Below are 16010 nucleotides of genomic sequence, written 5' to 3'. Positions count from 1 at the left end.
AAAGTATAGCCAAACTTAAATGAATTGGATTTTTCTGAAAACAAACAAAACTTATTCTATGAAAACAGACCTACTGCTCAGAAAAGCATACTAAAACTGTTCATGCTCCTGATTCTCTAGCCTGACATCTGGTTAATATAAGGCAAAGTAGTTTTATCAGAGAAAAGGAAGGTAAACTAATGAGTATGTTAAAAATCAACTCCTTTAAGAAACATAGCTTTCTACATTTTTATCCTGTGAATATTTTTGCGCTTGTTAAGACTACTAAGTTCTTTGGTGGCAGGAATGTTTTATGGTCATCTAGGTATTCCTACCCCTGGCACGCTGAAACTGGCACCATAGTATAGCCTCCAGTGTCTCTTAAAATTTGCCCAACGGATCAATTAAAGGCTGATAATTTGCTTTAGTAAAGGAAAATAACAAACTCCTTTAAATATCTGCCGAGTATATTTGAAATCACCTATAAAAATTTAATTTACATAACACTTGCAATATTTTACCTCATTAGTTAAGATATACCTGTGGACAACGAAAGAAATTCAGCATCTCTTACTGAACTATTTTTCAAATTTGACTGTAGGCAGTTTTGTTCTGGGCAGACTTTAGCACGAAATAAAAATCAGAGTCTGAGTTAGAAGTGACACGGGCAGCTAGGCCTCAACACAAGCCACATATTAAATTCCAGACAATAGCAACTATATTACTTACGACCAGGCATGTTATCTATGCACCACCTAGATTCCCTCCACCCCCATCTATCTGAAAAACCATAAATACACAAAATTTGCCTTTTCCATGAACTACTTTTTTAGTTGGGATTCTTTAAAATTTTTTGTGCCTCTCATCTTTCCAAAAGTCTTATTTCCATGGTTAAACGCAGCAGCCATAATGGTTAAGCACAATGACTTAGAAACAGATTGCTTAGGTTTGAATACAGACTCTGCTACTTACTAGCTGGATGAGTCACTGGACTTATTTTCCTCAATTAAAAAATTAGGATAAAACAATATCTACCTCACACGAATAAATAAATTAATAAATATAAAGCACTTCGAGCAACAGTCAGTCCCTGGCACATTAGAGTTATCACTATTACTAAATGCATACAACTTGACCATATAACAAAGATACCCAATCTGCTTAAGTACGATTCAGAATTGTGCATATTCTCTTTAACTGAGCATTTAAAAATGAATTATAAGCAGAAATGTGTCCCAGACTTATCATTCCAAACTTACTAAAACGGTTGCATGTGCCCTCTTCAGCCAAGCTTTTAAACAGCCACTAACAAGAAAACCAGTAAGCTGAATTCATTCAAAATAAACAGGCTTCCCAACATTTCCCCCTAAAATTTCAAGAGCTCTGAAATCAATTGAAAGAATACTTATAGCAACACATACAAACCATTTTGAGTACCCTGAAAAAAAAAAAAATGAGAGTAAGTTCTCACCTAAGTTTATGGGTCCAGTAGGCAACAATGGCAAAACACAAAGCAACTGACATGTAATTTCTATAAAAAACTTTAAACGTTTTTCTTGTAAAACCACCAAAATAAATTAAGAACAACAAAAAAACTCCTAGCAGAATTGACAAAAATAAAGTTCTGTGTTGCAAGAATGTAGGAAGGTAAACTGAAACTGACTCCCTAAGGAAGATGACAATTTATTTTACTATTAACTCCAAAGTTCTCATTCACAATTCGCATTTTATTATTTTATCTTTTAGACAGATTGCAACTTGAAACTCAAGCACCTTTCCAAACATTGAAGTTAACTGTTTTTGGTTTCCACTCTCTGCCTTTTTGTTTTCAGCTGAACTTCTGGATCTAATAGTTAAAAACAAAAACAAAAACAAAAAGGCTTTTTGTTTGAAAGGGCACAACAATCAAGCGCTCCACATCTGAGTTTGTTTTCACTTGGTGTCTTCCAGTTTTCTAATAAATGTCCCAAACTTAACAGGACGCTAGCTCCCCTTCAAGTATTACACATAAAATAAAAGACCTTACAAAAGGCCAGCAGTCTACCAAATTACAAATTTAAGTCTATTGAAGACCACCAATCACTTTACTTTTGGATGAGATTTACAAAGGAACGTGACTCCTGTTACTAAACTAAAACATGAGCCACCATTAACTCCGTTTTTCCCTGGTAAGCAATAAATATCAAAGTTAGGAGCAAGTATTTTAACGTGTATGACAAACCAACCTCTGTGCACAAAGTTGGCTGATAAAATTAAGACCACAGCACAATTTCAAAACTATAAACAACTACCAAAAAAAAAAACCCAAAAACACCGCACCCACTCTTATGTAAACTTTTGGAGTAAGCAAGCTTCCTTAGCCTCACCCTTGTTTTCACCTAGCAAGGACTCTTCAAGATGAGACACAAACTGCAAGAACACCAAAGGACCAAACGCTTCAGTTGTTGTCCCCGTAGGAGAAACAACTAAAAACTTAAGACATGCTAACCTATTTAAGTTACCGAAGCGCAGGACACTTCCCCAAGCTACAGCCATTTTAGATTCAGCCTTTCTTTTGAATTTGACGGGGGTGGGGAGAAGTAGATTTAAAACAGAAAAAAAAATCCTCGTTAAAACACTTCGAGATCGACCAGCTTTTTTTCGGGGGAAGGGGGGTCGACATGTGCTGGATAGACTTCATGTAAATCAACGAAAACACCTCGCTCCCGAGGAGAACCGGAACGCCGGGGAGTTACAGCTCCTCTTTTCCCCTCTGACTCCCTAAACTAGACACGCGTTTTTCCTCCTTAGATTTTCCTTCACTGGAAAACAAAAGCCCTTGGCTCTAATTTAAAAAGAAAAGAAAAAGAAACCCGTAAACCAAGCCGTCCAACCACCAACAAGCCGGAACGCCTGGAGAGGAGCCAGAGAGCCGCAGGTGAGCGTTCCGACCCGAAGACCAAAGCTGAAGTCGCAGCGCTCCGGCCGAGCCGCGGCGACGCTCGTGTGCAAAGCTCCACACGGAGGGGAGCTGCCTCGTCCGAACCACACGACCGCGGGCTCCGCTCCCCGTCCCCGGGCCGCCCTACACCCAACCACCTGTGTGAGAGCCTCCTTTAACTTGTTTCAATAGACGGCGGTGAAGGCACCGGGCGGAGCCCCGCGGCGAGACGACTCAAGGTCCCCTACTGCCCAGCTGTCCGGAACTCCCACTCACCGGGCAGCGGCGGGCCTACAGCTAGGGACCAGATGCGGCGTCCGAGGGCGCGTCCCCAGCTTCCTGATCCGGCAGAGGTGGAGACCCCACAACCATAACAAAGCTCTTCCCAAAATGGCTGCCCGGCCCAGACGGCCCAGGAGGGGCAGAGAGGGGGGAGGGGGAGGAGCGGCAACCAGCCCCGCCCCCCAAGCGGACCCCGCCTCACATACGCCCACTCACTCGCACCGCCCACAGGAGCGCGGCGCACGCGCACGAGGCCTGTTCGGGTGACCCTGCCCGCGCCCCAAGCCGCCAACGTTCGGTCGCGTGAACGGCGGTTCGTGCCTGCCCCGCCCGCAGCTCCCTTCACCGCGATTCCAGGCGGCGCGCGGTCGCCCCCGCCCCTCTGCAGAGTTGACGACTCGGCCTTTCTCCGCGCCGCCGCAGGGGCGGAGACCAGTTGAGTCTGGTACTCCGCTACTTATCCCCCTGCGCAGCACTAGGGCCTGAGCGCGTGTGAATGAGTGGGTGTGCATATATGTACCCGGCTTTCCCCGCCCTTTCGTTCTTCACCGTCCCACACCCGCCTCTGGGCAAGCTCGCGTCCCCAAACTACCTCTGCAAGTACTAGCAGACCGGTTTCGCAGAGGCTTGTGTCCTGACCCCTTCCCCTTCCGCTCCTTCGTTCCTTCACGCGCGCGTGTCGTTGAGACTCCAGCCCCCAGCGGGCCACACGGCCGGGCTCTGGGGGCCTGCGCGCTGTCCCGACGCGCTGCCGGCTGGGAGTGGTAGTTCCGCCTGGCGGCTGGCGTCACGCCCCCGGCCCAGCGCAGGGCGGATTGCTGGCCCGAGCGTGCTCTTGTGTCAGGGCGAAGCTGTTTCTCCGGCTCCAAGTCTCATTGGGCATCGCACGACGAGAAGGGGCGGCGCTGCCATGACAGACAAAAAAAGGAAATAAAAATGAAAGCACATCGCGATTAGAAGCGCTTACTATTACGAAGAATTCGCTGTGAGCCCATCCTGCACGGGAAGCTGAGCCGTGTGATGGCCGGCAACCAGATAGCTAGACTACCTAGCATCTGGGGAATGGAGAAACTGGCCGGCGTGGGCTCCTTAAGCTCGCCTATTACTTATCTTCAGGAAGGACGTTCAAACTGCCTGGTGCTGTTGCCTTGATACACTGTGAAATGGAGGCCCAGAGAAGGGAAGGGACTTGCCCAAGGTCACACAGCTGACAAATTAAAGCGGAGGGTGACAGTAGGAATGATGTAACTGTTCGGGTCACCACCAAACCCAAGGCTCCTATCACCACGCCTTTCATGGAAGTGAAAATCCTACTCCTTGTGCTCTTTATTTCTTAATGAAGTTTCCAGGTCCCAGCAAAGAGAATGGAAGTGGAAACAGTTTTCGTGTTTTTTTCCTTAAGATTAGTAGTTCAGGACCCTAATGCGAAGTGAGATGTGCCCCGTTGATCCTAGAAACGCGGTTGTTTCGCAAAGTAAAAAATGAGTTCCAGAGATGGTAAGCAATTTGGCCCAGTCACACTTGGCCTAGACTCCAAATCTCTCCTACCTTCCTCCACCACCATCACTCTGAGATTGTTTCAGTAGTTGCACCCTACCTTCCCGAACTCTGCGAGGCAGATTCTGCTGGCTCGGAAAACTAGAATAGAGAGGCAAGGACCGTTCAGGTACCCCACAGACTTCAAAAGCCGTCCTTCACTAAAATTAAGATTTCAAACGAGCGGCCCAAGACGGAAAGCCGGGCGTGGGAACCAGTTAGTGCTGGTCGAGACCCAACCCGGACTCATTTTTGTCGGTGCTCAGGAAGTGGCGGCTGTCTAACCGCACTGGCCGGAAGTGACTTTCACGAGTACCTGGCTGTTCTTGCTGCTCATCTTTTCATCTCCCCGCGCGACCCTGGCAAGTAAGTAGCAGGGCTGCTGCCACAGGCGCAGGGTGGGAAGGGGGGCTCCAAGGGTTGGGAGTAAATAGAAGCCCGGCAGCTTCCCGGTGATCCTTGCGTCCAGACTCCTCCCCCTCTTCTCTGACGTCGGTTTTGAGGCTTGCAATTTGCTACTCTTTCCTTTGGGGTAGAGGAAATATTGAGCGTTTTCACCTAAATTGAGCGGATTGACCCTTGGGTCTTTGTTCTTAATTCCCTCACCAGTTGCCGCCCCCGGGCTTTAGGCTATCATTTTTTCGCTTTAATACCCATGAGCTGGAAACCACGTGTCACAGTGCATAGGGAGTTGCGAAGGTGGAGGGAGCGTTGAGATTTTAAGTGGAGTGGTCTAGAAAGCCCTTACACAAGCGACTTTGAGCAAAAGGCAGTGTCTGGGCCCTGCAGATAGATGTGTCTAGGAGTCTGAAAGTGGATGTGGGTGTCATCTAAGATCTACTCAAAGGCCCAGGATAACTTAATTCCTACTTGCTTCCTTATGTATAGAATAAAGACATTGACTGGTATACAGGATTTCTCCACCCAGCCCTAAGATCTGTGATCAAGAAATTAGTTCAGTATTTTTTTAATTAAGAAGCAACTGGGGGGGTTGGATTTTTTTAAGACACCTCATTCTGCTGGTTAAGAATGAGACTCAGGCAAGACAGATCTGGACTCATATTGTCACTCAGGAAGTTACTGGCTGCTTACATTAGACAGGGTTCTTAACCATTCCCTCTTGTGTAAGGTGGGAATAACAGCTAATATTTTTTGAGTGCTTACTTTGTGTCAGGGAGAGTTCTCAGCTCTTTTTTTTTTCTTTTTGTGAGGAAGATCAGCCCTGAGCTAACATCTGCCAATCCTCCTCTTTTTTTGTTGTTGAGGAAGACTGGCCCTGGGCTAACATCCATGCCCATTTTCCTCTACTTTATATATGGGATGCCGCCACTGCATGGCTTGACACGTGGTGCGTCGGTGGGCGCCCTGGACCCCAACCGGCGAAGGCTGGGCCGCTGCAGCGGAGTGCGCGCACTTAACCGCTTGTGCCACCAGGCCGGCCGCGAGTTCTCAGCTCTTTACGTGTATTAACTCATTTAATTTTTACGATGACCCTATGTGGTTATTATAATTCTTATTTCAAACGTGGGTGAACTGCACCATAGCAAGGTTAAATGTGTCCACAGTCACATAGCAAATAAGTAGTGTGGCCAGGATTCCAACCCAGCTTGTGTCACTCCAAAGTATGCACTTTAACAGGCTATACTGTTTCTCAGCACCAAATTGATGAGGTTATTGTATTAAATGAATTAATGCAAATAAAACACATACTTACAGTGCCTGGTTCACAGCTAAATTGTATTGATTGCTACTATTATTATTTTGAGCTGTAAACTCCTAAGCTGCAAAATAGATAGCTAAGGGGAAAAAAGAGAACAGAGAAGCTATGACCTTCAGTTTTAAAGATGAGAATACTGGCACTTCAAGGAAGCAATTTACCCAGGGTCACATAGCTGGGAAATGATGGAGGTGTTTGTAAAATCCAGATCTTCTGTCTCGGTGCATTCTTCTTTTTGTTACACCAACAAGCAAAAGCTAAATGAACGGTTCAGAAAAGAAAAGGGTTTATTTACTTAATGTGTTACTGATTTTTTGAAAACATTAATGATTGTTTTCAAAGGAAAACTGTTATATGAGAAATTCCCATGAGTTACTACTTTTAAAAAATTATGTATAAAATGAAGAAAATTAAGTGACATCTTGTCTTGTACACAGCAGCATGCTTCTGATTCAGCCCCTCCACTTAGCTGTAAAATTACATTAATCAGAACTGCCTGGCATCTTCCTGAGCAAGACTTTCAATTGGGCCCAGTATGCTTCACTTCATCCAGAAGTTTTCTCAAGCATCTTCAAAGGTTGGTTTATTCAGCAAATATTTGAGCACTACTTGCCAGGCATGGCTTGGCTGGGGCAATAGCAGTGAAAAAGAAAACAAAAGTCCTTATCCTCTAATATTCAGATGAGTGAGGGAAGGGATGAATAAAATAAAAATAAGTAAAATATTTAATATGTCAAGTGGTAAGTGCTGTGGAGAACTATAAAGCAGGGAAGGGGAATAGGGAGTGTCAACAATAGACTTAGGATTGCAACTATATATAGGGTGGTCAGAAGTGAGAGAATGGACTATGCAGGTAGCTCACGGAAGAACATTCTAGACAAAAGGAAAAAAAGGCCCCATGCTGGAATCATTCCTAGCATTTTGCGGAATCACCAAGATTCTTAAATAACTCTTTCATTTTTTGTTTTATCCAACACTTTTTGAGTTACTGCTGATCTGTTTACTAGTTGAAGTCTGGAATCTGCTCACTAAAGCACAGAATCAGCAGGAAAGGTTATTACTTTGACCATGAAAGGCACTGGGGATTTCTTTTTTAAGGCAAAGAAAAAAATATGGTCCCGGCTTTTGAGTCTACTGAGACAGAGAAGTAAACACACAATTTAATTCACTGTGAGAATTATGATGGAAGTGTGCATAGGGTATTTACTTATCGGACCATTAAATCAGATTGGAGAAAGCTTCAAGCTGAATTTTGAAAGACAATTTCCCTAGATAGAAAAGTAGTAAGCTAGAGTTCTAGGCAGAGACATGTAGAAAGGCATGGAGCTATACAAAATATGCATTGTCGGGGCCCACCAGGTGGCATAGTGGTTGGGGTCACACTCCGCTTCAGCAGCCCAGGGTTCGCAATTTTGGATCCAGGGCTTGGGCCTATGCACCGCTTATCAAGCCATGCTGTGGCAGGCGTCCCACGTATAAAGTAGAGGAAGATGGGCACGGATGTTAGCCCAGGGCCACTCTTCCTCAGCAAAAAGAGGAGGATTGGCAATGGATGTTAGCTCAGGGCTAATCTTCCTCTCACACACACACACAAAAGTATGCACTGTCTACAAAGCTAAACTGTGAGGTACATTGCTTTTCTCTACATAAAATAGCGTTCCCACAGTAATTAGTGCTGCTGCTTTTGCAATTTATAAATAAAAGAGACAGTTTAGAATAACAGATACTAAAGATCTAGTCTTTACCTGTTCCTCTTTCAGATATTTCTCTCATGGGATAAGATTAGTGGTAGGCAGAAACATCACTGGTTTCTATTCAGTAGTTTCCTTTGTATGTTGTATAGCTGTTTAGTAGTCTTAGCCAGTGATGATTTCACTCAGTAGTTAGTTCAACCTTTCTGTGAAGTTTGATATGCTAACAGAAAGCATATGGTTTGTTTTTATATTGTTTCAGATTGGGATTAACTAAGACATTTGGTGATATATTTTTTTTTAAATCTGTTTTTGTCTTCTGGTTCTATTTTCTCTACAGATGCTGAAGCACTCTTTCACACTCAGACTAGGAGCCAGCAGGAGAATGGATACATTTTCTCTCAGGATGTGTCTCCAGCAGAACTTTTCCCCCTTGTTTCCAAGGACTTGGCTTTTCTCATCATTTCCAGTGTGTATGAGCAAGACACAATACTATCATACTTCCCCATGCAGCTTTAAGAAACAGCAGAAGCAAGCAGTAGTTCCAGCCAGGTCACCAAGCACCATCACTTACCTGCCTGACAGCCCAAAGCCTGCATTATGTATAACCCTGGCAGGACTAATCCCCTTCGTTGCTCCACCACTGGTCATGGTGATGACAAAGACTTATATCCCCATATTAGCTCTTACTCAGATGGCTTATGGAGCCAGTTTCCTATCTTTCTTGGGAGGGGTCAGGTGGGGTTTTGCTCTGCCAGAAGGTAGTCCAGCCAAACCAGACTTCCTCAATTTAGCTAACAGTACAGCTCCTGTTTTGTTTTCATGGTTTGCCTTCCTTATTTCGGAAAGACTCAGTGAAGCTATAGTCACAGTAATAATAGGTTTGGGGATAGCATTACATAGTGAACTTTTTCTCTTGCCTCATTATCCCAATTGGTTCAAAGCCCTGAGGATAGTAGTCACTTTAGTGGCTTTTTTGTCATTTGTAATCACTTTAGTAGTTAAAGATATTTATCCGGAGAAAGGACCCAAGAGACCAGGTCAAGTAAAATAAACATAAAACTACTCTGAGGATGACGTTAGCATGCTGGCACAAGCCTTGTAAGGTTGTGTTTTGGCATCACCTTTTTCTACTTCTCCTATTTAGCTCTTTTTTCCCACTTCACAGATTATTTTTATTTCTAGAAATCTTTATTTCATAGGAATTACTTGAGCAACAGCTTGAAAACCCCTAATAAGTCATTTTCATGTCATATTAGGTTATAGTTCTCATTGTGTTTTTATGAATTATGTTCATAATATTCACTTAAACATTTCAATGTTTTAATTGTTTTGAAAAATGCAAAATAATTTTTAAAAAGATGAAAAATCTCTTTTGCTAGAGCCTTATGATCATTGGAAAAACACACATTCTTCCACTTCAAGAGGCAAACTTCCTATCCATGAGTATCTAAAAATAATAAGTAGTTCCAGTGTGGAGTTTTCATTGCAGTTGCCCCTGGGCATTGCATTTCCACGCTCATTTTACCTGCTATAACCTAGTTATATGAGCTGAAAAATCTGTGGCTCTAAAGTCAGTAGGGAGCGGTATCACAAGGGGAAGCCATGTTCAAAGAAAAGCTGGACATATTTTCCAGTTTTTATCAGGCTACTTGGCAGAGTATAGATGCAACTTATCTCCTCATCACCAAACATAACACCAGCTGGTCAAAAATATTTAAAAGAATAAAGCCACTAGTACATATAAATTAGAGAGGAAAAGTCAAGCTGGAGCCATCTTGATGTTCTAAAGAGTGGGGCTATCTAGGTTTACATCATAGTTCACTCACAGAGAAGCTTTTTTAAAACAGCAAAAGCAACAGCTTGGATTCTAACTTGAAAACCTAGTCTCGTGAGATTCTTAGTCTCATAAAAAAAGAGAAAACATTTTAAATGGTGTAAGAATATAAATCAGAAAATGGTATCACCTGGTATGCATTATCTTTGCATAATATAAGTATTCAAATATTAGTTAAATTTCATATTAAATTGTATACATATGATTCATATTATATTATACACATGATTTCCACTCTAGTGGTTCTTGCTGTGAAGAGATTTATCAGGCTCTAGAGTGGTAACATTACTTTCTTACCCACTTGTTATGGGCTGAATTGTGTGTTGAAGTCCTAATCCCCAATATCTAAGAATGTGACCTTGGAGATAGAGTCTTTACAGAGGTAATAAGGCTAAAATGAGGTCATAAGGGTAATGTAATGTAATGTAATGTAATATTACCAGTGTTTTTATAACAAGGGAAAATTTAGAGACAAACACGCATATAGGGAGAATGGCATGTGAACATGAAGATGGCCATCTACATGCCAAGGAGCGGAGCCTGGAACAGATCCCTCCCTCTTAGCCCTCAGAAGGAACCAACTCTACCAACACCTTGATTTTAGACTTCCGGCCTCCAAAACTGTGAGACAATAAATTCTGTTTTCTAAATTTCTGTGGTACTTTGTTACAGCAGCCCTAGCAAACAAATACACCACCACAGTGCTAGACCTTGTTCTGATCATTGAGAAGCTTACCAGTTAGAGCCCGTGGCTGAAACTGCCACACAATCTTTTACTGTGGAGAACAGTTGATGACAGCCTAATATTGAAGGAAAGAAAGCCCATACTCTTCAGAAGTACTCTTCAGAATACTCTCAGATTCTACTCAGATTAAGTGTTTTGGTGAGGAAACTCACTTCTTTGCTTCTCCTAAATTGCATGAAGACTATACAAACTGAAAACTTCTCTCTGATCTCAAATTCATTATCTTTAAGAATAGGGGCAAGTCATATTTTCAGGCTAATTGCCCAATTTCACTAAGCAAATGGGGGTGAATGCATTTTGCAGGTGAGTTACAGTGTATGATTCTTTAAGAATTTAAGTACATTTGATTTTAAGTACATTGGACAGGATATTTAGAAGCACAGTGAATTGTCAAATATTTTGGAGGAAGATCACGTTAATAGTTGCTCAGAAAACAATTAAATATGATACTAGATGTGCCAGTCCCTAAAGTTAAAACACTAAAAAACCTGGGCAATCCTAGTATAGTTTGGTAATTCAGGAACACTGCTTAAGTTAATAAGTAACACAAGGAAAAGCAAAAATCAAGATACTTTATTAGTACATTCTTTTTAAAACAATCTGTCATTACCTAGGAAATAATAAGCATATTTACAATTACCTATTTTCAAGGATTTCTGGACCTATTAAGCCCAAACACTGATTGTCTTGACATTACATTTCTGCCACAGCAGTACAAAATGCCTCCCTTCACAGTGCCATTTTAGGTTGGCAGCAGGTAATAATGAGAATTCAATTATAAGAGCATTTTATAAATCTCTTTTGAACCAGAATACAGATTCTCTGTAACTAGAAATATTAAGGGCACATGAGTTAGAGCTTAAATAATCTATCTTGATACTTCATTCCTTGACATTTTACAGGCATCTGTGACCCTTCTGACTTTGAGGATGCCGCAAAGAAAGGGACACAGAGCTTTCTGTCTGCACTACATAAGCTTTTCTTAATACATGCATATGGTTAAGTTATGAAAGAAAGTATCCTTGTGGGCCAATCCAAATATTTTGGATATGAGTGCTACCTGAGTCTTTAATACTTACCAAGGTTTTCTATCTAAATAAGCTGCTGATGCCTATAACATCATACCAAAGGACTTTAGTAAAGAAAAGGGGCAATCAGGGATATACAAATCAAATCCTGGAATCAGCTAGGTAAACCTAAATGTGTGCAAGACCTTTAATATATATGGCTCCAACTGACTAGTAGAAATAAAAAGTGATGATCATGTATTTGAAGAATATTCCTTTCAGAAGTGGACAGAACAATTCTTTAGAATGCTTCTCAGGGGGAAAATGAGAAGTTTTGGGAAGCAGTTTTGGATCAGAGGTCTTTCAACTTACACTTACGAGTCAGTGTCTATAAAAAGTTTCACAGGTACCTACAATTCCACCTTCTCCAAGCCAGGCAGCAGCTTTGTTTTGAAAGCTCATACTTAAGATTTCTCAAGTACAAATAGGCTTCCCAAAGCTTGATAATCTAATAAAATTCTCTCTTCTCAAAGCCAAACATATTTTTGGTAATTATTTAGAAAATAAGGAAGAAATTTACTAGGTGCATACCACATGCTGGGCTCTATAACCCATTACATCATCCTATTGCAATAGAGGACTATCTCTAAGAACCTCCTATTAATTCCTCACTTGCATTCTCAGCATGAAGACAGAAAACATAAGTGAGCAAAAGCTTTTTTTATGCTGTTATCAACAGGCGAAAACTCATCTATCTAAATAAATAGCTAGATATTTCCCACATGTCCCTCCCAGTATATGTGCTGCCAATAAAAAGTTTGGGGCTAGTGAAAACTCCTGGCATCAAATAAAAGTAGGAAATTGTTTCATTGGCTTTTCTCTGTAGGCCAAACTATGGCCATGGAAAATTGTGCTCTGGATTGAATCATGAATGTACAGACATCTTTAAACTGTCTCACTGATATTATTTTATCACATGAGGGTCATGTTACAGCTTGAATTCCACTGGAGAAGCAGCTAAAGGGGATATTTGCCAAGAAGCTTCTAGTAAATCATTTTTACAAACAGGACTCTACCCCTAACTGGACAATTTTAGAGCATAAACAGCATTTCTATTGGTAAAGTTGGCAAATTTGTGTGAGCTCTTCATTAATTGAGGATATATTCCATATCCCTTCTCACTCAAATTCTTAGAAAAATCATTCTTTAGTCATTTATCTACCAAAACATGGAAAACTAGGAGCTGGCCCGGTGGCATGGCGGTTACATTCACGTGCTCCACTTCGGCAGCCCGGGGTTCACCAGTTTAGATCCTGGGCGCGGACCTACGCACCACTCATGAAGCCATGCTGAGGCGGCATCCCATATAGAGCAACTAGAAAAATGTACAACTATGACATACAACTATCTACTGGGGCTTTGGGGAGAAAAAAGGGAAAAGGGAGGAAGACTGGCAACAGATGTTAGCTCAGGGCCAATCTTCCTCAAAAAAAAAAAAAACATGGAAAACTCAATAGAATCAGAGGGTCCTAACACCAAATACATATGTGATTTGTAAAAGCTCAGATTCTGTATTTTCAAACTGTTGTGCTCTCTTATGCTTTACATTTCATAGTACAGCAACACCTCCTTCACAACGACTGGTGATCATGTTACCGATTTCTGTCCATGTATCTGAATGAGGGTTATAAACTTCAACTGAGTCCAAGGTACCTGGGGCCAAGAAATCATGGCTGGAAGATCGACCTCCAGAAACATACAGAAGCCCATTGACTGCCACAACACACATGCCTGCTCTAGGCACTTTCATTGAGGCAACTTCAACCCACTTTTCCTGGTTAAGAGAAAAAAAAAAAGTTAGCAGTGACATAAAATGATAATAGAGAAAACTGCTGAGAAATCAAATACTCTGGTTCTTTTTACATTTAAATTCCAAACTCACAATTCAACATAAAGCATATAGAACATTTTAAAATGAACTTTCGAGTAGGTATAGACAAAGCAGTGAATTTAGAGGAAAATAACTGAAAAACATGTCTATGATTAATTATAAATTATGATCAGGAGATAATCTAGAAATTCTATATACGCAGACATGCTGAGAAACTAGTTCTATGGAATACAAGTCGGTAACGTGTGTGCATGCATGCACACAAACAAAACTAACCCAGAAAGCTCCAAAGAGAAAAAAGCTTATATACAGAGTGCTTTTAAAAGTCTTTAATATGCTAATAAGCCTTATAAATCTCCAAGAGAATGATTATAGCAAACAACACTTGCCAAATTATTTGAGCATGGAATCCTTTTTTCAAGGACCATCTAGTGGAGTTAGTGGTCTGCAAAATATGTTTTCAGAAAGCTAGTATAGATCAGGGATTGGAAACTATAGCCTATTTTTGTAAGCCTACTAAGAATGATCTTTCCATATTAAAAGGTTATTTTAAAAAACAATATGCCAAAAGAAGAGATTGTATGTGGCCCACAAGGCCTAAAATATTTACTATCTGGCCCTTTAACAAAAAGTTTGCTAACTCCTGGATACGTTGTTCCCTGAAGAAAGTTCAATAAACTGCTATAGCCTAAATGACTCATAATATCCTACTCTGGGGAAAATGTCTACCCCCAGAAAACAGAAAAGCTGATAAAGGTCTTGAGAAATAATCAAGAGAGAAAAGAGCAAGTAGCCAGGTAAAAAAGAATCTGTAAATAAAGTATATAATGAACAAAGCTTAAAAAATCATGAAAGGTGAACACTGATTACTCATCTATGTTAGAAAGTGAACTTTTTGAGGATGAAGACTTAATGAGCTTCATTCTCAGTACCCAGTATAGCACCAGCACATTATAGCAGTCAATTTATGTTTGCTGAACTGAACTTTTAAATGAAATTCTGAAATACTAAAACCAGGGACAATCCTTTGAAATTGAAGGACAATATTAAATTTGAAGGCTATTTGATTATCTGAAATTTAGAGAATACATCACAAAGTTGAAATAGCTGAAAAAAATACTCACTTTAAAAGACAGATATATTCACAAAAATATCTATAGCTGGTTAAGATAAATTAGGATGTTGGGATTATGTTTATCATTAGGGAGAACTAACCTTTGCTCCCCTACAAAAATGGCTCTTGACATATTAAGGAAACCATGGGGCTCATTCTATAATGTTTATGCTTCATTTCTATCACTGTATTAGTACTACAGTTTCCTTTTTATCCTGAGTCACCTCACAATAAACTCTGTAAAACCAGAAACATGCTTTATAATATTATCTTTAGGGTTTGGATCTATAATGTAGGACTTTAGTAGATGGTAAAGAACAATAATATTTCAGATTTATGCATGAAAAACCAAGGTAACTCATTACTAATAAGCACTTCCTTTGGAATGAAAATCTATTCATTTTGAGCCAGACAGAAAGATAAGCAACAGAAAATGCCCTCAGAAAGTTCACCCTCTATATTCCCAAATAAGATCACATAGAAGGTGAAAGGAATTTGAAATACCACAAAAGTTTGAAACTTGTCAGAAATGAGAATCAAAATCATGCTTTAAAACAAGATAAGAATTCCACTCTTGCCACTTCTATCCAACATTGTACTAGCGGTTCCAGCCAGGGCAATTAGGAAAGAAGATAAAATAAAAGGCATCTAGATTGGAAGAGAAAAAGTAAAATGATCTCTATTTATAGATGACATTATCTTGAATATAGAAAATCCTAAGGAATCCACAAAAAAACCATTAAGAGTATGACTGCTGCAAGGTTTCAGGATATAAGATCAATACACAAAAATCAATTGAACTTATATACACTAGCAATGAAAAATCTGAACATGAAATTTAAAAATTCAATTTACAATAGCATCAAAAGGAATAAAATACTTAGGAGTAAATTTAACCAAGAAAGTGGAAGGAATTAAATACTATAAAACATTGTTGAAACAAACTGAAGAAGATCTAAATAAATGGAAAGACATCCCATGTTCAAGATGGAAAGACATAATATTGCTAAGATGGCCATACTCCCCAAATTGATCTCAGATTTAATGTAATCCCTATCAAAACCCAGCTGGCTTTTTTGTAGAAATTGAAAAACTGATCCTAAAATTCACATGGAATTCAGGGACCCAGAATAGCCAAACCAATTTTTTTTTTTTTGTTCCAAACCAATTTTTTTTTTTCCAAACAAATTTTTTAAAGAAAGTACAAAGTTGGAGGACTCACACTTCCCAATTCCAAAACTTACTGCAAAGCTATAGTAACTAAGACAGTGTGGTATTGGCATAAGGATAA

The 16010-nt window shown here is 40.5% G+C and overlaps 3 protein-coding genes across 8 annotated transcripts in view; 1 reads left to right on the top strand and 2 right to left on the bottom strand.

Moving 5' to 3' along the window:
- The window catches only part of GPBP1L1 (GC-rich promoter binding protein 1 like 1), a 58920-nt gene extending 54037 nt beyond the window's left edge, over positions 1-4883 (bottom strand). Inside the window, exons 1-2 of one of the 2 annotated variants that reach the window (XM_087446037.1) lie at positions 4779-4883; positions 3774-4086 (exon numbers count right to left, since the gene is read on the bottom strand). The gene's annotated coding sequence lies outside the window, so the exon portion shown is untranslated. Of the gene's footprint in view, positions 1-3175; positions 3343-3773; positions 4087-4778 lie in introns of those variants that run through there. The other variant, XM_014796420.2, reaches the window with a different exon arrangement.
- A 5-nt stretch (positions 4884-4888) lies between these two features.
- TMEM69 (transmembrane protein 69) lies at positions 4889-10612 on the top strand. Of its 2 annotated transcripts, none has more exons than XM_014796422.2 (3): positions 4889-5083; positions 6875-7011; positions 8466-10612. In XM_014796422.2, exons 2-3 carry the CDS (start codon positions 6970-6972, stop codon positions 9177-9179), a joined length of 756 nt encoding a protein of 251 aa, XP_014651908.1. In that variant the 5' UTR covers positions 4889-5083; positions 6875-6969; the 3' UTR covers positions 9180-10612. The 2 variants fall into 2 exon arrangements, with proteins under 2 accessions (XP_014651908.1, XP_014651907.1); XM_014796421.2 differs by having other exon boundaries at positions 6872-7011.
- A 646-nt stretch (positions 10613-11258) lies between these two features.
- The window catches only part of IPP (intracisternal A particle-promoted polypeptide), a 44885-nt gene continuing 40133 nt past the window's right edge, over positions 11259-16010 (bottom strand). For all 4 annotated transcript variants that reach the window (XM_004442029.3, XM_087446034.1, XM_087446032.1 and 1 more), the window contains one exon: positions 11259-13548. In XM_004442029.3, the coding sequence (XP_004442086.1) occupies positions 13324-13548 (225 nt within the window). In that variant the 3' untranslated portion in view covers positions 11259-13323. The remainder of the gene's footprint in view (positions 13549-16010) is intronic.

Source organism: Ceratotherium simum, chromosome 22, assembly GCF_057802395.1.
Source record: "Ceratotherium simum simum isolate JZ-2026a chromosome 22, ASM5780239v1, whole genome shotgun sequence".
In the NCBI taxonomy this organism is placed as follows: Eukaryota; Metazoa; Chordata; class Mammalia; order Perissodactyla; family Rhinocerotidae; genus Ceratotherium; species Ceratotherium simum.
The sequence above is the reverse complement of the archived record's forward strand: the minus strand, read 5'-3'. Positions and strand labels throughout refer to the sequence as shown.

Excerpts from the sequence above, each read along its gene's own strand:
- TMEM69 (XM_014796422.2), top strand. The coding sequence starts at position 6,970 with ATGCTTCACTTCATCCAGAAGTTTTCTCAAGCATCTTCAAAG. Across the intron at positions 7,012-8,465 it reads TTTCTCAAGCATCTTCAAAG|ATGCTGAAGCACTCTTTCAC; the intron begins GTTGGTTTATTC and ends TTTTCTCTACAG.